Here is a 21,320-nt window from a genome sequence, read left to right on the forward strand (position 1 = left end):
GAGGTAAGCTGGAGGCAGCTGGCTGTGCTACTGCACCCCCAAACCCCCCACCCCGAAACCCAGTACCAGCAGCTATGCCAGACAGCTGGCCAAGAGGCCAGCTCCCCAGCCCCTAGGACTGTGGCTTTCTAGCCACCCTCAGTCTCTCCTCCAGCTCCCAGGAGTTAAATGAACACTTTAGGAAGGAAATCTGGACACTGCAGGTGATACATAGATACACAGAGGACTTCAGGAAGCCAGTGACAACAGAGGTAGCTGATTCCAGGCAAAGATGGAGCAGGAGCTCAACCATTGTTGATCAAGGACAGAGATGGACCCAAAGCCAAGAGGTACCTACCTGCCAAAACCAGGCCACAGATCCTGGCTCACTCATCGCTTGTTCCCTCCCTCCCTAGTCCTTATTCTCAGCCCCTTCATCAAATAACAAGGCAGGAGACAGGCCCAGGTACATAGCAGGTTCTTTTCTAGTTCCTCAAAGCACTGCACGGGGTGGGGGCCGATACAGAAGAGAATGTAAACATTGGGTTCCACCCCTGGAGCTCAAGAAAAGACCCCTTTCCCAGATAGGGGCTGGAGGTTAGAAGGGAACATGGTGAAAGGTGGGGGTCCTGGTGGGGCAAAGCAGGAGAGGCCTGAGAATACAGAGGTAAATAGGAAGGTCAGGAGGTGGTGGGTGAAGCGGGGGACACTTCCTGTTCCAGTGCATGTCCCCTTAAATAAACCAGAGTGCAAGAACACTGTGGAAGGAGAACCGAAGGACAGAAGATAGAGCAAACACCCCCACCCTGGGCTGACCACGTCCTTTGTACAGAGCAACACAGAGATGCCCAGAAGTCGAGCAGGGAGCGCTGTGGCCCCCAGCAGGAGTGGGGGAGGCAGGCAGGACTGAAGAAGAGAAGTAACCCAGCTCCACTTCGTAGGTAAGGACAGCAACTGGAGTGTAAGAATCCGAAAATTGCTAACTCCCATCGCCAGGAGTCACCTCTGTGGTGACAAAAGGCCCATCAGGACAGCACCTGGGAAGGTACCCAAAGGGAACTGGGGCAGGAGTGACAGACCCCAGCTGGGCGTCACTGGAGGCGAGGGGCTCCAGACCTGTCCAGCAGCTGCCTCGGGAAACGCAGCTGCCCTGCACTGTCCTGGCTGTGTGGGCACCGCAGCTGGCAGGGAGCTGGGGAGTCAGGCCACGCCCCTCAGGAAAGGGGCGGCTTGCCGAGGGCCTGCTCTTGGCTGGGGGACAAGGGGGCCATGCAGTCCAGCCCCAGGGGAGCGGTCAGAAGTAAGCGTCCTGCCGGGCCTCAGAGGCTGAGGACCTGTCCCCGCCATCCTGCGGGGCTGGTGGCCCATCTGCCTTGCGACGCAGCGAAAGCTTCCTGCCTTGGGCCTTCTTCTCCTGCCTCTGCTGCTCCTTCTGCTGCCTCTGCTGCTCCTTCTGCTGCTCCTTCTCCCGCCTCTCCCGCTCCTTCTCCTGCTTCTGTCGTTCCTTCTCTCGCTCCTTTTCCTGTTTCTGCCGTTCCTTCTCCTGCCTCCGGGTCTCCTTGCTGGGACCCAGAGGGGTGCTGTTCCCAGTCGGCGAGGGGAGGGTTGGGTGTAGTCCCTCGGCGGTGACCACAGGCCCTGGGGCGGGCCCGGCACCGGCCCTGTGGGCAGGGGGCGGAGGAGATGGGGCCCCTCCAGCTGCCAGAGAGCCTCGGCTCTTGAGGCCAGGGAGGCTGAGGAGGCTCGAGGAGGGGCCCAGGGGCGGCTGCTGCCGCCGCCGTTCCTCATGGACAGCTCGGGAGCCATGCAGTCGCCGTGAGGGCCGGTACTGGAGCTCCCCCCGGGTTTCTCGCCACTTCTTGAGCTGGGCTGTGTTCTCTCGCTCAATGAGTGCTTCTGTCACCGGGAGGTTAGTCACCTAGATGGAGAAGAAACAGGTACCAGGATGCAGACAAGGTGGGGGTGGCCTGAAGTGGGCTGGGGGTGCCAAGGCCAGGCCTACCTCATGCACCAGGAAGTCCTCCTGCATGCACTGCTGGGGCAGGTTGCGCAGCTGCTCCATGGTCTCGTACATGCCCTGGCAGGCGCGCAGCTTCTCCACGGAGCCCAGCGTGTGCCGCAGCAACACCAGGGCCACCCGGAAGATGATCTTGACGCCTGTAGGGTCAGAGAAAAGACAGCAGGGTGACCCTACCTGGGATCTCAGCCTCTACCACGTAGGAGAGACTCACAGCTCCCATCCCTAACTACGGCCAACCTTAACTGAGGCCCCAAGGAGGGAAAGGAGCTGCCGTGGGCTGCAGGTGCCCGAGAGGGAGAGCAGGCTCTGAGCCAAGACCAGGCCCGTTTCTAGCCGCCAAACCCAACAAGCACCCTATCCGTGGGGCACCGCCCGGCAGGCAGGCACCGTGGCAACCCCAGCCCCTGTATGGCCTGAATGGCTACACACACACCTTCACAGAAGAACATATCCCAGACCCGAAGCACGGAGGCCCAGGGCAGGGTGCGGGCAAAGATGCACATGAACCATTCTGTCATGTAGAGCACAGGGTCGATGCGTTGTCGCCGCAGGTGCCGATGAGCCAGGGGGGAGGCCCGGCGCAACAGCGCGAAAAAGATTTCTCCATCTAGCTGAATGGCCTCCTAGAGGAGAGAGGAGCTGTGAGAAGAGGGCTGTGGTGATCCCCTCGGGGTAGAAATAGATCAGGCAAGGGATCCTCACCTCAGTGGGAGAGGCCGAGAGCAGAGGGGCAGAGGGCAGAGGGCAGGGCAGGGCAGGACAAGGACTTCCCTGCGGCCCTGGGGAAAAGTCACAGTCCTACTGTGTCAAGCCTCAGACACTCACCAGCCCTGCACTGTAGTAACCAGGGAGATACTTGTCGCAGATCTGCACCAGGCACCAAAAGGCTTGCTGAGAAGAGCAAGAACAAGAGGGATGGGGCCTGAGAAACGGAGCAGAGCGCCTCCCAGCAGCACTGTGCGCTCCCGTGCCCTCCCCACCGGGACCCGAGTGTGCTGACCTCAGCAGGCATGTGCATGAGCAGCACCGCAGCCACCGGGGCCTGGGCCTGGCAGTAGCCCTCGTCGGGCCGGTAGATAGTGTAGGCCTTAAGGATTCGGTACAGGTCCTGTTGCCTGGGGGTGTCGGGAAAGACCATGAGGGCCATCACAAGAGTTGGCAGCTCTCTGCCCCAAACTAAACCTGCCTCACCAGCAGCCCCAGCCCAGACCCTCCTAAATCTACTTCCAGATTACCCTCAGAGCTTTACTGCTACACATCTCCATCCCCCTTCCTAGTCCTGCCCATCAGGTTTAAGCAGAAGACTCATACAATCAAAGCATTCTAGGCTGCAGACTTCCAGCCTGCTTTGCATCCCCCATGTGCTCCCTACCATTCCCCAGCAGTCTGCTCATTCTCCTGCCTTCCTCTGCCAGCATCCCGCAAACCCTCAAGGTCATCTCCTTGAGGGAGCTTTCCCTGCCCACAGCTTCACTCCTCCTCTAGCACTGAGTCCTTTATCACCCCAGGAGCTCTGCAGGGCAGGGCCTGCCTTATCTGTCCCACAGATGTCCTCAGTTCCTCTCTGCCCGAATGTCCAATGGGCCCTGGTTCTTCTCCAAGGCGTGGGAAACCAGCTGTGCCTCAGACCTTTCTCCTATCTCTGCATCTAAGAGAACAAAATCTCTGCCCTGGACCTGCGCCTCTTCCTTGAGGTCACCCCATCATTGAGTCTGGGAATTCCATCCACTCAGCCCATCAAAAAGCAGAAAGCCTTCCTTCACTCCCCAGGGTTAATCACCAAGTCTTCCTTTTTTTTTTTTTAAGGCGAGAAGAGGGGAGAAGCAAGGGAGACTCCTGCATGTGCCCCGACTGGGATCCGGCAACCCCAGTCTGGAGCCAATGCTCGAATACTGAGCTCTTTTTAAGACCTGGGGCTGTTGTGCTCTGGCCACACTAGAACCACTCAAGCCACTGGCTGCAGGAGGACGAAAGGGGACGGGAGAGGGGGAGAAACAGATGGTTCCTTCTCCTGTGTGCCCTGACTGGAAATCGAACCCAGGACATCCATTTGCTGGTCAATGCTCTATCCACCGAGCTACTGGCTAGAGCCTTTTTTTTTTTTTTTTTATGATTTTATTTGCCCCTAGCCAGATAACTTGGTTGGTTAGAGCAACATTCTGAAGCAGAGAAGTTGCCGGTTCAATCCCCAGTCAGGCACATACTGGAGCAGCTTGATGTCTCTCTCTCTCCTCTCTCTGAAATCAACAAATTAAAAATTTATTTATTTATTTATTTATTTATTTATTTATTTAGAGTCAGAGAGAGGGATAGACAGGGACAGACAGACAGGAACGGAGAGATGAGAAGCATCAATCATTAGTTTTTTGTTGCGCGCTGCAACACCTTAGTTGTTCATTGATTGCTTTCTTATATGTGCCTTGACCGCAGGCCTTCAGCAGACCGAGTAACCCCTTGCTCAAGCCAGCGACCTTGGGCTCAATCAAGCCAGTGAGCTTTTGCTCAAACCAGATGAGCCCGCGCTCAAGCTGGCAACCTCAGGGTCTCGAACCTGGGTCTTCCACATCCCAGTCCGACGCTCTATCCACTGTGCCACCACCTGGTCAGGCAAATATGAAATTTTTTTTTAAAAGATGTTATTTATTGACTTGAGAGGCGAGAGAGAGAAAGAGGGAGTGGAGGAGTGGGAAGCATCAACTCATAGTAGTTGCTTCTTGCATGTGCCTTGACCAGGCAAGCCCAGGGTGTCCAAGTGACGACCTTAGTTTTCCAGGTCGACACTTTATCCATTGCACCACCACAGGTTGGGCCTAATTACCAGGTCTTATCAACACTTCCACCTAACTTTCATTCAGTCTGTTCCTTCTTCCCACCTCCACAGCCACTTCTCAGACCCATCACTTACTCAGAAGAAGTGACCTCCCAGACTTATTGCCTGCATCCAGCCACACACTTACTCCTGACCACTGCTTACCACAGTGTTTCCCAAAGGTCATTCACTTGTGCTTTACCTGCATTCCTCCCCGACTATTCTCCACTTTGCAAAAGCACCCACAGAGTGACAGATTTAATACGCTAGTTATCTTACCAAACACCTGTTTGCTTCTGTGCCCTGCCTTCTCCTTGTTGCTATGGGTAAACTGTGACACTGGCCAAGCACGGCCTTTCCACTTGGGACTGGATCCCGCCCCATTCCTATAAAGGCTACCCCAGCAACCTTCCTATCTCTCCTACATCACCCGTTCTTCTCCCTCTACTTAATCAGACCCACTGGCATACCGACATGTTATTTCCTTTAGCTTAAAATAAGTCTCTTGACCTCACTTTCCCCTCCAAATACCAGTTTCTTTCCTTACCTATTCAGTGCAACTCCTCCAGAGTAGACTGTCTTCAATTTCTTTCCTCCCTTTCTCCAGCCAGGCTTTAACCCACTCTTTTCCACAAAACTGCTTTTATTCAAGTCACCAGTGTCCTCACAGCTAAGTCCAGAGGTTCATTTGTAGCCTGACATTACTGGGCCCATCTAGCAGCATCGCACGCAGCAGATCCTGAGACCCCTCTTCACTCTGCCTTCAGCAATCATCACACACTCCTGGTTTTACTTCTCCTTCCAGTCCCCTTTACTGATTCCTACTCAGTAATTAACACTTTTTTTAAATTTATTGATTTTACAGGGGGGGAGGGAGAGAAAGAACATTGATCTGTCCTTGTATATGCCCTGACTGGGGATCGAATCAGCAACCTCTACACTTCTGGATGACACTCGAACCAACCAAGCTATCCGGCAAGGACTCACTGGTTTATTCTTTTTTTTTTTCTTTCTGAAGCTGGAAACGGGGAGAGACAGTCAGACAGACTCCCGCACACACCCGACCGGGATCCACCCGGCACGCCCACCAGGGGCGACGCTCTGCTCTGCCCACCAGGGGGCGATGCTCTGCCCCTCCGGGGCGTCGCTCTGCTGCGACCAGAGCCACTCTAGCGCCTGGGGCAGAGGCCAAGGAGCCATCCCCAGCGCCCGGGCCATCTTTGCTCCAATGGAGCCTCGCTGCGGGAGGGGAAGAGAGAGACAGAGAGGAAGGAGGGGGGCGGGGGTGGAGAAGCAAATGGGCGCTTCTCCTATGTGCCCTGAATGGGAATCAAACCCAGGACCTCCATATGCCAGGCCGAGGCTCTACCACTGAGCAAACCGGCCAGAGCTCATTGGTTGATTCTTCTATGTGCCCTGACTAGAGACTGAACCCACAACCTTGGTGTATCAGGAAGATGCTCTAACCAACTGAGCTACCCAGCCAGGGCAGTAATTATCATTCTTTTTTCTTTTTTCCATTAATTTGAGAGATAGAGAAGCTTCGACTTATTGTTCTACCTAGTTGTTCCATTTAGTTGTGTACTCACTGGGCACTTCCTGTATGTCCCTGTCTGGGGATCAACCCATGACCTCGGTGCTCCAGGAGGATGCTCTATCCACTTAACCAACCAGACAAGGCCCGGGATTAATTTTTAATTTTTTAAGATTTTATTTATTGATTTTATAGAGAAAGGAGGGAGGGAAGCGAGAAGTATCGACTCATAGTTGCTTCACTTTAGTTGTTCATTGATTGCTTGTTGTATGTGCCTTGACCAGGCAAGCCCAGGGTTTAGAACCAGTGACCTCAGCGTTCTAGGTCAACGCTCTGTCCACTGCACACCACATGCCAGGCAGCAATTACTATTCTTGAAATGTTGGAGCTGCAACGATCCATCTCTGAGCTTCCTTTCATATATATGCTTGTTGCCTTGACAACCTCATCCAGTCACATGGGTGAGATTTAGTCCCATCCAGAATCTGACATCTCTTCAACTTCCAATTCATTTCCAGTTTAAACCTCTCCCCAGCCTGACCTGTGGTGGTGCAATGGGAAAAGCATTGACCTGGAATGCTGAGGTCACACGTTCAAAACCCCAGGCTTGCCTGGTCAAGGCACATGTGGGAGTTGATACTTCCTGCTCCTCCCTTCTTTTCTCTTTTTCTCTTTCTCCTCTCTCTCTAAAATGAATAAAATCTATAAAAAAAAACAAAACAAAACACCTCTCCCCCAAATCCATAATTATATATGTTGTACATCTAACCCACTTGACACCTCCATCTGGATGTCTAATAAGCATTTTTTTTTTGGAGGGGGGGACAGGAAGGGAGAGAGAGGGAGAGAGATGAGAAGCATCAACTCATAGTTGCTTCATTTTAGTTGTTCATTGACTGCTGCTCATATGTGCCTTGACCATAAGCTGAGCCAGTGACCCCTTGCTCAAGCCAGAGACCTTGAGCTCAAGCCAGCGACCCCACGGCTCAAACTGGCAAGCTGTGATCTAGATGGCAACCTCAGGATTTCAAACTGGGGACCTAAACATCCCAGGTTGACTATCCACCGTGCCACTACCAGTCAGGCTCCAATAAGCATTTCAAACCACATACTCCAAAATTGAGTTCCTGATATGACCCCCAAATTTACTCCCCCCCCGTCCAGTTTCCCCATCCATATCAGTATTAATTCTAGTTTCTCAGGCCAAAACCCCAAGAGTCATCCTCTCTCTCTAGTCTATTGGCAAATCCTTATGGCTGTACCTTCAAAACATAACCAGAGCCTGACCAGACGGTGGTGCAGTGGATAGAAGTGTCGGACTGGGATGCAGAGCACCCAAGTTCGAGACCCCGAGGTCACCAGCTTGAGTGCGGGCTCATCTGGTTCGAGCAAAAGCTTGGACCCAAGGTCACTGGCTCGAGCAAGGGGTTACCCGGTCTGCTGAAGGCCCGCGGTCAAGGCACATATGAGAAAGCAATCAATGAACAACTAAGGTGTTGCAATGCGCAACAAAAAACTAATGACTAATGCTTCTCATCTCTCCATTCCTGTCTGTCTGTCCCTGTCTATCCCTCTGACTCTTTCTCTGTCTCTGTAAAAAAAAAAACCAAAACCCCCCCAAAAAAACATAACCAGAATCCAAACTCTTCTCCTATAGTTCCAGTGCTACCATCCTTATCTATTAACATCTCTTCTGGATTATAGAAATAGTCTCCTAACTGTGCTCTCTGCTTCTGCGCTTGTCTCCCTATAGGTTAGTCTCAGCACAGCAGCCAGGATAATGCTTTTAAAACACAAATCAGACCCTGGCCAGATAGCTTGGCTGGTTAGAGCATTGTCCTAAAGCACAGAGATTGTCAGTTTGATCCCCGGTCAGGGCACATACAGGAACAGATGGATGTTCCTGTCTCTCTCTCCCCCCTTTCCTCTCTCAAATCATCAGTAAATCTTAAAATAAATAAATAAACAAAACACAAATCAAGCATCACTTCTTGGTATTTTGGCTAAGGTCAAGAGTAAAACACGACCCTGGCCAGTGACTCAGTGGATAGAGCGTCGGCCTGGCGTATGGACATCCTGGGTTCCATTCCCAGTCAGGGCACACAAGAGAAGCAACCATCTCCTCCTTCCCCTCCCCGTTCTCTCCCTCATCCCCTCCTGCAGCCAGTGACTCACTGGTTCAAGCGTGGCCCTGGGCACTAAGGATAGCTCGTAAGCACGTCAGCTTCATGCGCTAGAAAAGAGCCTGACCAGGCGGTGGTGCAGTGGACAGAGTGTCAGACTGGGATGCCAAGGACCCAGGTTCAAGACCCCGGGGTCTCCAGCTTGAGCACGAACTCATCTGGTTTGAACAAAAGCTCACCAGCTTGGACCCAAGGTCGCTGGCTCGAGCAAGGGGTTTCCCGGCCTGCTGAAGGCCTGTGGTCAAGGCACATATGAGAAAGCAATCAATGAACAACTAAGGTGTCGCAACAAAAAACTGATGATTGATGCTTCTCATCTCTCTCCATTCCTGTCTGTCTGTCCCTATCTATCCCTTTCTCTGACTCTCTCTGTCTCTGTAAAAAAGAAAAATAAATAAATAAATGAAAGAGCTCAGTGCTCAAACATTGGCCCCAGATGGGGTAGCTGGGTGGATTTCAATTGGGGCGCATGTGGCTATCCCTTCCTCTCACCTTTAAAAAAAAAGTGTAAAATACAACTCAGTCCCTGGCTGGGTAGCTCAACTGGTCAGAGCATCGTCCGATGTGCCAGGATTACGGGTTTGATCCCAGGTTGGGGCACATGCAAAAATCAACCTGTGAATGTATAAATGGGTGGAGCAGCAGATCAATGTTTCTTTCCCTCTCTTCTTCTCTAAAATCAACAAATAAAAAATTTTAAAAATAAAATCCAATCTCCATTCACATTCTCTATTCCCCTTTGTTTAAATTCCCCTTTAATACTTACCATAATTTATTTTACATACAACATACTTTCCTTCATCTATTGCCTATCACCATTAAAATACAATAAGCCTCACAAGGGCAGGAATTTGTCTCTTGTTTACTGCTGTCATCTGTGACTAGAACAGTGCCTATTAGATAACATGTACTCAATAAGTATTTGCTGAAGCCTGACCAGTGGTGGCGCAGTGGATAAAGCACTGACCTGGAATGCTGAGGTTGCTGGTTCGAAACCCCAGGCTTGCCCAGTCAAGGCACGTACAAGAAGCAACTACTATGAGCTGATGCTTCTCACTCCCCCCCTTTCTCTCTATCCTCTCTCTAAAATCAATAAAATCTTTAGAAAAAAGCTGCTGAAAGGATGAACTTATTAAGAAAAGTCCATCTGAGAACCGCCTAAGATCATTTTGCATATTACTGGGGAGCAGTGTATATATAAATACACATACACACACACACACACACACACACACCCCTTAAGGAAGTCTGGGATAAAGAACAAAAATTCAAGTGCCTTGGCAAAGCATTTAAGGGCCCTTGGTGATGTGGCCCTAAACTGCTTTTCTAGCCTAGCTCTACCCAACCCCATGCAGCTTACAGAACCCTCCAGGCAGGACAAACTTGCCGGCCGCTCTGCTCCCATCTAGTCTTCAAAGCCCAGCTCAAACGCCATGAGCCCTTGATGTGCCTCCCTTTCCCACCCCCACAACAGCCTCCAACCTCACACGTTCCACCCCTACCCTGCCCCCCACGTCAGTCTTCTTCCCAGGACACTTCCTTCAATGTGGCCTGCCACTCCATCCATGAAGGATCAGTCTTCCAGAAGTCCTAGGGAGCAGGAACTGCTTTCAACCCAGTTCTGGACCATCTGCGGCCTTCAACAGATGTCTGCTAACTGACCCACGGTCAGGCCACCTTACCCATGCCCGCCACGAGCAGCAAACATCTCATGGAAAGGGAACTGGCGGTGCAGGTCCTTCTCAATCACATCCAGCCACTTCGGGTCCCCAGGAGCCCGTTCCAGCTCCTGCAGGGGACAGCAGCAATTACCTCAGGCTGGGGGGGGCAGTGATAATACCCTTCATGCAGTGTCACATGTCCCCACCCACTGGACACACCTCAAACTTGCCCGGGTTCTGCTCCAGGAGCTCCTTGCTGTTGGACAGATACTGCCAGGCCTTGGCTCTGAGGGAGGAGGGGATACCCTTCCGGCAGCGCAGCTTCACCTACGGCAGAGTGGCAGGCGGAGGACAGCTTCCCGGGCTGGCCGGGCCTCTAGGGTTTCCCCAGCAGGCCTCATGCTCTCCGGGACTCCCTTCCCACAGCCACAGGCTTGACTCCACTAGACCCGTTCTGGCCTTCTATCTGTAAAGCTACTGTTCCCCACAAGGCCCAAGTACCACCTCCCAATAACACAGTCCAGAGAGAGGGCACTATCATGTTCCTGGACTTCCCCAGAGCAAGAGGCCCACCCCTTGTCCACTGCCCTGCCCACCACTTAGCCTTCTCAAACCTTCTGGAAACGCCGTGACAGCCACTTATCCCAGTTACTGAACATCTCCAGCCACTTGAGCTCCCGCTGCCGAGCCACATCCACGGAAATGGAGCTCTCTCTGCAGGGGAGGGGAGGGCACAGACAGGGTCAGTATCAGTAGTATAGAACCTGGATGGCTAGGGGAACTGAGGCCAACCACCTTCCCAGGCTCAAAAGAGACTGGACAAAAAAGCATTTTGTGAGCTGCCAAACATCAGCTGTCTGGCCACTTGGCCCTCCAAGGCCCCGTTCACCGAAATGAAAAGACTTCTTTGCTTTGCAAGGAATCTGCACAGTGATTATGGTTCTCACGTTGGATCTACTATACAGAAGTGTGTTTAAATCCCACTTCTGATATATAGAAGTTTGGGGAGAGAATACAGAATCTTTAAAACTATACTTTGCATCAGACCTGGATCCACATTCTAGCTTTACCACTTATTCATTGTGTGACCTTGGGCAAGTCACTTTATTCCTCTAAGCCTCAAATAAGATGGGGAGAAAAACAGTATCTACCTGAGAGTAGGTGAAATAATACATAGCAGGGGTGCAGTAGTAATTATCATCCATAAAATACAACATAGAACAAACATACTTCTCTGTCTCCTTAGAAGCAACTGAGTTTCCTGTCAGACCCCTGAGATCCCTCCAGCCACCTGCAATTCCCTCTACCTCCTCTTCCCTGAAATCACCCGACTCCCAGGCAAGTGAAGCTTTCCTTACACCGTCTGCCCACTGCTCTGTCCGAGCTTCACATCCAAGATGCCCCATCAGTCTTGAAACAGTTACTTGTAGGAGCCAGTACCAGGAGGTGAGTGGAATGGAAGAAAGAGCTTGGGTTTCCAGACAGACCTGAGCTCAAATCCCAGTTCTGTCCCTTAGAAGTAGGGGTGCCCTGGCAAGTGTTAACCTGAGTATCTTCCTCATCTGTAAAAAGGGATGTCACCACCTACATCACAAAGTTATGAGAAGACTATTGGATACTATAAAAGGGACTGTTAATGGAAGGGCTCATTCAATAGCTTCTTTTGTCCTAGAAGCACCTTAAAAAGAGAAACTCTCTCCCTAATCTCTCCCATATGTCAGTTAAAAGCCCTACTAAGGGCCAAGAAGGGTATAAACATTTTCCTGTCCTCAAGAAGGTCACAAGCTACCAAGGGAAATATATAATGCAACGATAAAAAGTGCACAGAAGAGGCACTTAATTGGAGTAGGGGAAGTGGGTATCAGGGAAGGCTTCCTGGAGGAGGGGACATCTGAGGTAAGCCACAAAAGACTGGGTAGAACTTGGCAGGAAAAGAAGGGGGAGAAAAGCATCCCTGGCCTGAGTTTGACTCAGTTCAGGACCACAGCACAAAGGGCACTGTGAAAAGGGGTGGGAGAGAAGACCAGAGAGGCTGGCAGAGCCCGATAATAAGGAGCCTATGTGCAGACTAAAACACTTGGACTTCATCCCGTGGCCAGTGGGGAAGCTCTAACAATTCTTAAGGTACATGTGGCCCAGTCACCTCACCTCAGTAGGTTCCTCCAGCAGAGAAGATGGATTTCAGAGGGACAAAACTACAAAGCAGAGAAACAGCAACTAGCAGCATGCCTGGCACACCACTGGGCTCACTAAAATCCAATTCAATCCAAGCTCTTTAGGGCAGCATGGTATTGACAAGAGAACTATTGGTAACACAGACCCAGATTGAGCGGGACAATTCACTCAACTGCTTCCTCATCTTTAAACTTGGTACAATAGTGCATCCCTCATGCATTGGGAAAGCAAACTTCAATTGCCTTCCTCTCACAGGATTAGAATGCTGGTGCTCAAAGGTTTTCTGATTTTTCTGTTGGATTATAAACCCTGCCTAGAATACTCTCACAGGGTTTTCTCCAACACCAGGCAGGCCCTCCACCAACCCCAAAATGCCAAGCCTGACTAAATCCTACTCATTCTTCAAGATTCAGATCAGCTTCAGCCAGACTCCCACACTGGGCAAAAGATCCCTTCCCCAGGTCCTCACGAAATCCTGTGCTATCTCTCACTAACCCTGACACACACTGAAAACAAGTGTTTAAATACACTTCTCTCTCTGGATGATGAGCATCTTGAAAAGACTATTTTACTCCTGACATCCTGCGCAGGGCCTGCCGCCTGGCTGCTCAGGGGATACTGAACTGACCTCAGTTAAGAGGGGTACAGGAACAACGGACAGGCTCCAAGGAGAGAAATGGAAGAAGTCTGAGGTGAACATGCCCCCACCTCAGGAGTGACTCAGGCCCCAGGAGGGAACTAGGAAAGAGTAAGCTGGGCTGGAGAGATGAGGAAATGGGGAAGAGACCTTCCCACCCCGTTCCCCTCAGTGAAAACATAGGACTGCCCTTCTCTGCCTCATGGAGGAGCCCTGCCTTAGGGTCTTCTCTCCATCAACCAGACCTGGGGCTACAAGGAGGTGGGATGCCGTTTCACTCCCAGGCTCTCTTCCCCTGGAACTAGCGAGCTTGACCAGCCAACCTTCCAGACTATCTGGCCCAAAGCTGGAACTTCTTTCCTTTTTTTATTTATTTGGGGGGGGGGGGGGGTTTCATATCGTGGATGACCTTAGGTTATCACTTCATTCAACCTTTCAATTCATAGAGGAAACTGAGTCACGGAAATGGCCTAGACACTAGCTAAAAGGCACACAACACACCAAATAAACACAAAACATAGGCTCAAACGGAGAACTCCTGACACCTGCTCTGAAACTCACAGACATGTGAGTCCGCAGAAACTTCAGGATGCTCTAGGACATGATAGGAATTGCCAAGTATCCCATTCTGGCTAATCGGCCCTGGTTCCTCAGAGGAAACGGGGCTGCCAGAGTCTGGGCAAGGTGCTTCTTTCCCCCTCCCCAAACCTGGGCTCTCCTGAAGCAGTCCACTGGGTGCCCACTGGTACTCACAGGCTGCCCGAATACTGGCTGCCCCCAAGGAAGCCATACTTGTCCGTCTTCCGCAGGGCCAGCCCGTTTATCTCCGAGTCTGAGCCCATGGAGCTCACATCATCCGCCAAGGACTCCAAGGTCCCAGACATGAGGCTCACGGAGTCCAGGTAGCTCAGAGTGTCCGGGGCCTGCCCTCGAGGCCCAGAGATGCCAGGTCCCAGGCTGGACGTGGAGCCCAGGTCCTGAGAGTTTTCCGTAGGTTCTGGAGCGGGGGTCACCGTCACAACAGCTACCAGGGCCTCACTCGTCCCTGAAGGGGCTGTGCCAGACCCTGAGGGGTCCTCTGAAACCTGTCCTGTTGATGCTGGTGCTGCAGCTGCAGGTCCACTTGTCACCTGTCCTGTTGTCACTGCTGCGATCCGTGCGGTCACTCCTGCGGCCACTGTAGTTGCCGGCTTGGGGGCAAGCGGGGGTTTGGCAGTCAAGGGTCCAGGAGCCGTTCTGGAAGGGGTGCTGGTAGAGGTCCCGGTCTTGGTACCTGGTCCAGAGGCGAGCGGGGTTCTAGTCTCCTCCGTCTGCGGGGAGTCTGCCCCTCGGGCCAGAGCCATCGACGTCTCATCTCCTACCGCGGCCGCGGGTCCCAGGGGCTCCGGGCCGGGGGAAGCCTGCGCTTCGGGTGCGGCCTCCAGAGTTAGCACCACCACCGTGCTGCCCGTGACGGCCGGGCCGGGGGCCGGCGCCGGGGTCTGGGTCTGGGTCGGCCCCGGCACCAGGGCGGGCCGCGCCTCTCCGGGGGCCACCAGGGTGACCGGGGCTGAAGTGGCCATGGTCACTGGCGGCCCCGGAGCCACCACCACGAGGGTCCCGGCCCGGGAGCCGCGGGGCGGCGGCGAGGGGGCCGCGGGGGCGCCATGACGGCGCGGCGGGGCCACAAGCGGCGCCGGGCCCGTCTCCATGGCCGCGGGCCGCCCCTCACATCCCCCTCGCCGGGACGGCCGCAGAAGGCACCGCCCCTCAGGCCGCTCCGCGCCGCCCGCCGAGGCAGGGGAGAAGATGAAGGGCGCGGCCCGGCGCGCTCCAGGGGCGGAGGCGGAGCGCGGGCGGCCGCCAGGCCCGCGCAGGCGGTGTTGAGTTCCGGAGGCGCCCGGCGCCCGGGTCTCGCTGGTGCCCTCTCACCCCTAGTGCTCAGTCTCGGCCGCCCCCTCCCTCCTGCTTCAGGCAAGCAGCCGACCTCGCGCCTGCGCACACGTCCGGGTGCCGGCTAAGCGGCCAGCGTTTTGGCGTTTCACGCCTGCGCGCCAGCCGTCTCATCGCGCTTCTTTTTTGCTCCCGCCTTGTTAGAAAGTTTGGACGAATAATAGGAGAGAGGGAACTGGGTTTCTGCCAATCGTTGGAAGCGTGGGTGAGGCTGGAGGTGGGAAGAGGAAATGGAGAAACCGTATAAGACCAATGAGAGGGCGAGTGAAGGCAAAAGGAGGCGGAACGAAGGAAGTAACTAATAGAAAAGTAGAAAGCTGAACCTCTGGCCAATAAAAATGGCGGAAGAGTGAATGACCGCGAAAGGAGGCGGTACTGTGCAAAAAGAGGCGGGCCTGGCTAATAGGAACGGTGGAAAGGCAGCCAATGTAAAGGGGAATAGGAGGAGGATAAAATGACAGACAGTGACGTCCAGTTGGGCGGTGACAGACAGCATCCGCAGTCAATAGGAAGAACTGAGGAATTCTTTAGGTCTCCCAAGAAGGTCAGAAGGAATGACAGCTGGGGGCCGAGGAAGTCGGGCCAAATTTATGATTAATTTGACTCATCAGCCAATGAGCGCATTCTCTCACTTTAGCAACAAGGGGGGAAATAGCTGTCTCAGCCAATGGCAGTACCCAAAGGGGAGGGGTGCTGCCAGCAGGCGGTGCCAGCCCAGGGATATCTGTGACAACCGGAGACTAGCGCAGGAGGGAGGTGACAGTTGGGGACAGCGCGGAGAAGAGATGGGGGCCGGGGCATTAGTGAAGCTCTTAACCAATAAGAGTGTCGTGCTGCCCTGCCTGAGTCCTTTCTGGGCCCCCATTCTTCATCCAGCTACCGATCCCCCAACTCCGGCGGTCTGTGAGACCCTGAGCTCTAACACAGATTCAGTGCCTGATCCAGGATTCTCTACCTTCACTCTGTCTCTGATTCTCATCCCCGCCGGCAACCAATCCAAACACTTCAAGCCCAGACGACTATAACCAGAGCCCCAAATCTTCTAAGTGACTCATCTCTCTAAATCCGCCATTTCCTGCAGGAATCTCAAGCCCCAACTCCCTTTATGTGAGCTCCTTCCCAGAATCCAGGCTCCAATTCCTCACACCTCATTCTTTGAGTGGGCCCCAGGAATTCCCAATACCATGAAATCCCATATCTCTGTTCTTCTTTTTGGAATCCAAGACCCTTCAATCAACTCCTATTCCCTCATTGCCACACTTTTCTGTGCTTTTTTATTTATTTTTATTTTGTGGCTTTCATTTTCTGCTAAGAAACCAGGCCCTGATCTTATGAGCGCCCCAGCCTATCCTAGACCACAAACCTAAAGTCCTGACTTTCTGAGCACTGGTGAGATTAAGATAATTTACAACCAGTTCTCTGCTCTAATGACCGTTTTAAATATAAAAAAAGATATACCTGGAGATGTTTTCTCTAAACATATGTACCCTAATTTATCAATGTCACCCCCATTTAAATAAATAAATAAATAAATAAATAAAACAAAAGAATGATATACCAAAAGGTAGTTTATTATTTCATGCATTTAATACTTAAATAAGAACTATAAAAGTATACAAAACTGTTAAAAGAGCTTTAAAATATTAATGAAAAAATATTAAATAATACCTGAAAAAAACAATAAAACTGTTATTTAAGATACTTCCATATTGCCTCTTGATTGGCGCCCTCACTAGCAATTTTTTCACTCACGGACGGAATGAACATGACTACAGGTGCTTAGAATATGCTGTTGCACAGATGAATGTTAAAAAAGAGTAAAGAATGTAATTTTGTGATTTCCACATTGGGCAGCTGCCCAGGCACCCACCTTAGAACCTGGATTATAAGTGCCATCTTAACATCCGGTTCACCAAACTCAACAAAGAGTTCGGTATCGGTTCTGCAGAACCGGTGCAAACCGGCTGGATCTCACCACTGTTTCTGAGCCCCTTCTCTCTCTGACCCTCATTATCCCTAGCCCCAGGGTTAGAAGGTCAAATTTCCATGTAGAGTCCCCATCTTGAAATTTCAGACGGAACTCCCCAGCTCCTCCTCGGTTTCTGCATTCTCTCTGGAGCTCCATGGAGCTCGCTTCAACAATACAGACACTGACATGGAAACTCCTCAGAACCAGACCCTGTGAACTCCCATTCGCTGACTGAGATATCACTCCTGATCATCTTCTCAACTTCCCCACTTTCCAGTTGATCCAATCCTCCTGAACACTCCCCCCATTTCTGTCATTAGAGGTCTCCTCCCCTCGCAGAACTCAGTAATAAATGGCCTCCTCCCCGGACCTGGACCCCCATAGTAACCGTATAAGGTGAGGCAGCTGTCAAATGAGGAAGGGAGGGGTCAGTTAAGGAGGCCAAAGGCAGCTGCTAAGTTTAGGGTGGCTTCTTCGCTTTTAGAGATAACAGGTGGCTGGGCCCCAGTGCCCAGAAAAGAAAATGTCTTAGAGGCACTGGCATGAGGCTGGAGGAGGAGGAGGGGAGGAGGCACCTTGCTTAGAACACTGGGTCCTAGAGGGGCAGGAAGAGAGCACTTCAGTCACACAGCCAGCCACGCTGCTTCTTGCCCAGAAAGGAGAGAGAAGCCACTGACCATTCCAGTCAACCAAGAGAAGGTGACCAGCTAGTTTCCATCCTGGACTCCCTTCCTCTGCGTTCTAATTTTCAAACCAGTATCCAACTCACCAGTATCTAGACTCACACTAGACCATGTCCTTCTCCTGTTTTAAACCTTTTCAAGGCCCCCAAGGTCTCAGCTCCCAGCAGGCATGGAAGGCCCTCCAGTGTTAGAGGCTTCAGCCTCTTGCGTCCTTTGCTCTTACTCCATCACAATGCTGGCAACCTAACCCTTCAGATCTTTCGCTTCTCCAGGCTTTGTCCATCCATGCCCTCTGTTTAGCACACACCCGCTCCCCCACATTCACCTCGCTCTCTCCCATTGGTCTTCGTAACGTGATCTGTGATCTTGATGCTCCTAGACAGGGCTGCTGTGCCCTCTACTTCAATGTCATTTTCTGTATTTATCCTGTCTCCAGGACTGGACTGCAAGTTCTACCACGGCAGGGCCTAAGTAATAATCATTATTTTATTTCACTAAACCGTTTCCAAGTAGTGTTCACATCCACAAGTTCTGAGGAATGAGAATTACATCCCATTTTATAGAAGGGAAAACCAAGACCCAGGGAGTTGAAGCACAAAGCCCTAGGCTGTCTAGTCTCTTCTTACCTAGTGATTCCATGCTGTGCATCTTTTTTATATTTATTTTTATTGATTTTTAGAGAGAGGGGGAGGGAGAGAAGGAGAGAGAGACAGGAACATCAATCTGTTCCTGTATGTGCTCTGACCGGGGATCAAACCAGCAGCCTCTGCACTTCGGGGCAATGCTCTAACCAACCGAACTACTTGGCCATGGCTCTGCGTCTTTCCTCACAAAACCCTCCCTCTCCTGGAGGAGGATGTAGAAGACCTTCCTGATCCTCTGGTTCCCCAGATGGCTCTCTTCCACCTTTAAACTCTGCCGCTACCCCCCACCCACCCAACGCACACATTCAACGTGACTGTGAACTCCAACTGAGGGGGTGTTGTGTTGGCCAAAGTGCACGCGGAAAGCACAGCACAGCACCTGGACCACTACAGGTGCTCAATAAATTTACCGGGTTTAAATGTGGGCCCACCCCACTCAGGGGTGCAGGGGCATGGTTCCTCTCTCTCTCTCTGAGCATTGTGCCCCAGCTTGGGCCCTCTTTGAACTCTGGAACACATTCCAGCCCCCTTTTGAGAGAAAGAACATCCCTTCCTGCCCAATTCTAGTAAGACTTGCATCCCAAGACTCACTCCCTCCTCCCTCTCTCCTTGGACTCCAGCTGCTGCAGGCACTCCAAAAAGGAAAGGCCTTGAGCCAGGCTATTTTGGTATCTGGGGTGGGCAACTGCAGGGCTAAGGTTACCCTGGTATCTTAAGGGCTCCCTGGGGCAGGACTATATAACCCCAGAGGGACTGTTCCGGACTGACTCTCTGCTACTGTCCAGCCTTGCCCCAGGAGACTGAAGAAATGGTGAGAATCCCCCATCCCCTACCCAGATGCCTCAGATCTCAGGGCAGCCTCAACTTTTGAAAGACCGTAGCTGGTTTCCAGTCCATTAAGAGGAAGAAAGATGAATTCTCCTTTTCTTGGTATCACTAATGGGGAACATAGAGAATGATAGCCTAGAGAACCCAAACAAGGACAATCTACTCGGACACGTTGCTCACAGGAGCCCAGGTCCTCTCAGCATGTTCCGTCTCTCCCTGCACGCCATCTCCCTAAAACCCTCTAAGACCAAGCAGGCAAAGATTCCCATTCCCATTTTATACATGATAAAGTAGAGGTTCATACAGAATGAATGAGTGGATCAGGGTCATACAGGAAGTCTGGGACTCAGAGGAGGCAGGCTCAGGGCAGAAGGAATGAAACATAGGGGAGGAAAGTTCCACTCGTTGGGTAGGATGAAGGGATGGGACTCAGGGTTACAGATAGGAACTTGCGGATACAGCTAAAGCAACCACCCTCAGCAAAGAAGTCATGAAGAAGGGGAAGCCTAGGGCCAGATGAGTTGCTTCACAAGAACGGACTCAAAGAACCCTGAATCTAACCCACTGCCTCCAAAGAAGAGTAGGATCTGGTCCATTGATCTCTTCGCCCACCCCTTACCCCCCAGGCACCCAAGAAGGCCAAGAGAAGGGCAGCAGCAGAGGGTGGAAGCTCCAATGTCTTCTCAATGTTTGACCAGACTCAGATCCAGGAGTTCAAGGAGGTGAGTCAGGGAAAGGGGATACTGAAGGCTGACCAAAGGCACCCCCTGCTGGCCTTCCCCACCCCCCCACCCCGGAATGTGCACCTGTTTTAGTGGGAGGGGAAGGGTTTAGAATTCCTTGCTCCCTTCCCTTCTTGGCATGTAAGAGGACAGCTGGCTGGGGGCCAGCATCTGATCTGCCTGGAGTAAGGATGCGAAAGCCTGGCCACGGGAGGCCTCACCCCTCCCTGCCCCTGCCCTCCCCAGGCCTTCACAGTGATTGACCAGAACCGTGATGGCATTATTGACAAGGAAGACCTGCGGGACACCTTCGCAGCCATGGGTGAGGCCCCTACCTCACCAGTCAAGATCCAGGGCTACAGAGTGCTGGGAATTCAGCAGCCTTGAGGGCCAGCCCTGCTGGCTCCACCGTGGGGCTCAGTCTACCCAGATGGAAAACGGGTGGGATAATCTGAATTTATGAGAAGCATCTCCCTCTGGCCCCAGGACCCCACTCCAGCCAATGCTTCCCTCCCCCCACTCCAGGGCGCCTCAATGTAAAGAATGAGGAACTCGATGCCATGATGAAGGAAGCCAGTGGTCCCATCAACTTCACCGTCTTCCTGACCATGTTTGGGGAGAAGCTCAAAGGTGAATGAAGTGTCCTGGGTCCGAGCTCCCAGCTGCCCCTTCCCAGATCTTTCAGGAACAGACCCTCCAGGGGTCCTTCAGCTTCCTGTGCCCTCTGACCCCAGGTGCTGATCCTGAGGACGTGATCACTGGAGCCTTCAAGGTCCTGGACCCTGAGGGGAAGGGTTCTATCAAGAAGCAGTTGTAAGTGACCCCCTCCAGCTGCTCAGCCACAGAAAACCTCCATAACTTCCTACCAAGGGTTAGGCGCCACCAGGGAGAAGGGAGAAATGCGAACTATGGATTAGGATTCAACGTTCACAGCACACATGGGAGAAGGGCAAAAACCAGGAAGCCTTTTGTGTTTGGGAGATCACTGGAGGGATCTAAAGTGAGCCCGGTTTTCAAGGCGAGACTGGGAATAGTAACTAAAATGAGATTGGAGTGCAAAGAATTTACAAGGCCCAATCTCAACTCCCCCCACGTCACCTCTTTCCAGCTTGGAGGAGCTACTTACCACCCAGTGTGACCGCTTCACCCCGGAGGAGGTGAGTGGGGGGAGGGGCCTGGGAGAAGCAGAGGGATGGAGTGAGAGAGCCTAAGGAATCAGTAGGAGACGCAGGCTCGCAATCTTTCCCCAGATCAAGAACATGTGGGCTGCCTTCCCACCCGACGTGGGTGGCAATGTAGACTACAAGAACATCTGCTATGTTATCACGCATGGCGACGCCAAGGACCAGGAGTAGAGGACCCTTTTAGGCCTCCGCTAGCCAACGCCTTTCTGCCAGTCCGATCCCTACCCTGAGTCCTAATAAAATTTAACTGGTCTTTGTTTCTTATCCACGGTGCCACCAGTGCGTTATTGTGAGGGACTCAGATGGGGGCCTGGCACAAAGTGAATGCCCCGTGAATGAATGAAGGCCTGGGTGGGGCAG

At 52.4% G+C, this 21,320-nt stretch overlaps 2 protein-coding genes across 2 annotated transcripts; one reads left to right on the forward strand and one right to left on the reverse strand.

The window, feature by feature from the left end:
• Nucleotides 1-441: 441 nt before the first annotated feature.
• On the reverse strand, nt 442-15,066 carry TBC1D10B (TBC1 domain family member 10B). The gene is made up of 9 exons (XM_066383265.1): nt 13,752-15,066; nt 10,801-10,900; nt 10,406-10,513; nt 10,208-10,314; nt 3,000-3,114; nt 2,825-2,890; nt 2,433-2,622; nt 1,982-2,136; nt 442-1,897 (listed from the first exon to the last, which is right to left on the reverse strand). The coding sequence occupies exons 1-9, from the start codon at nt 14,687-14,689 to the stop codon at nt 1,274-1,276; spliced, it is 2,403 nt and encodes an 800-aa protein (XP_066239362.1). The 5' UTR covers nt 14,690-15,066; the 3' UTR covers nt 442-1,273.
• A 3,847-nt stretch (nt 15,067-18,913) lies between these two features.
• On the forward strand, nt 18,914-21,224 carry MYL11 (myosin light chain 11). Its single transcript, XM_066383266.1, has 7 exons — nt 18,914-19,037; nt 19,681-19,776; nt 20,023-20,098; nt 20,302-20,406; nt 20,511-20,589; nt 20,885-20,933; nt 21,027-21,224. Exons 1-7 carry the CDS (start codon nt 19,035-19,037, stop codon nt 21,129-21,131), a joined length of 513 nt encoding a protein of 170 aa, XP_066239363.1. The 5' UTR covers nt 18,914-19,034; the 3' UTR covers nt 21,132-21,224.
• Nucleotides 21,225-21,320: the final 96 nt, after the last annotated feature.

This window comes from Saccopteryx leptura, chromosome 4 (assembly GCF_036850995.1).
Source record: "Saccopteryx leptura isolate mSacLep1 chromosome 4, mSacLep1_pri_phased_curated, whole genome shotgun sequence".
In the NCBI taxonomy this organism is placed as follows: Eukaryota; Metazoa; Chordata; class Mammalia; order Chiroptera; family Emballonuridae; genus Saccopteryx; species Saccopteryx leptura.

What these genes read in the sequence shown, in the direction of transcription:
- TBC1D10B (XM_066383265.1), bottom strand. Translation starts at nt 14,689, where the DNA reads ATGGAGACGGGCCCGGCGCCGCTTGTGGCCCCGCCGCGCCGTCATGGC. An exon ending in AGAACCCGGGCAAGTTTGAG is followed by an intron (nt 10,315 to 10,405) that starts GTGTGTCCAGTG and finishes TGTCCCCTGCAG; the next exon opens with GAGCTGGAACGGGCTCCTGG. An exon ending in TCATGCACATGCCTGCTGAG is followed by an intron (nt 2,891 to 2,999) that starts GTCAGCACACTC and finishes TGCTCTTCTCAG; the next exon opens with CAAGCCTTTTGGTGCCTGGT.
- MYL11 (XM_066383266.1), top strand. An exon ending in GTTTGGGGAGAAGCTCAAAG is followed by an intron (nt 20,407 to 20,510) that starts GTGAATGAAGTG and finishes CTCTGACCCCAG; the next exon opens with GTGCTGATCCTGAGGACGTG. An exon ending in ACCGCTTCACCCCGGAGGAG is followed by an intron (nt 20,934 to 21,026) that starts GTGAGTGGGGGG and finishes ATCTTTCCCCAG; the next exon opens with ATCAAGAACATGTGGGCTGC.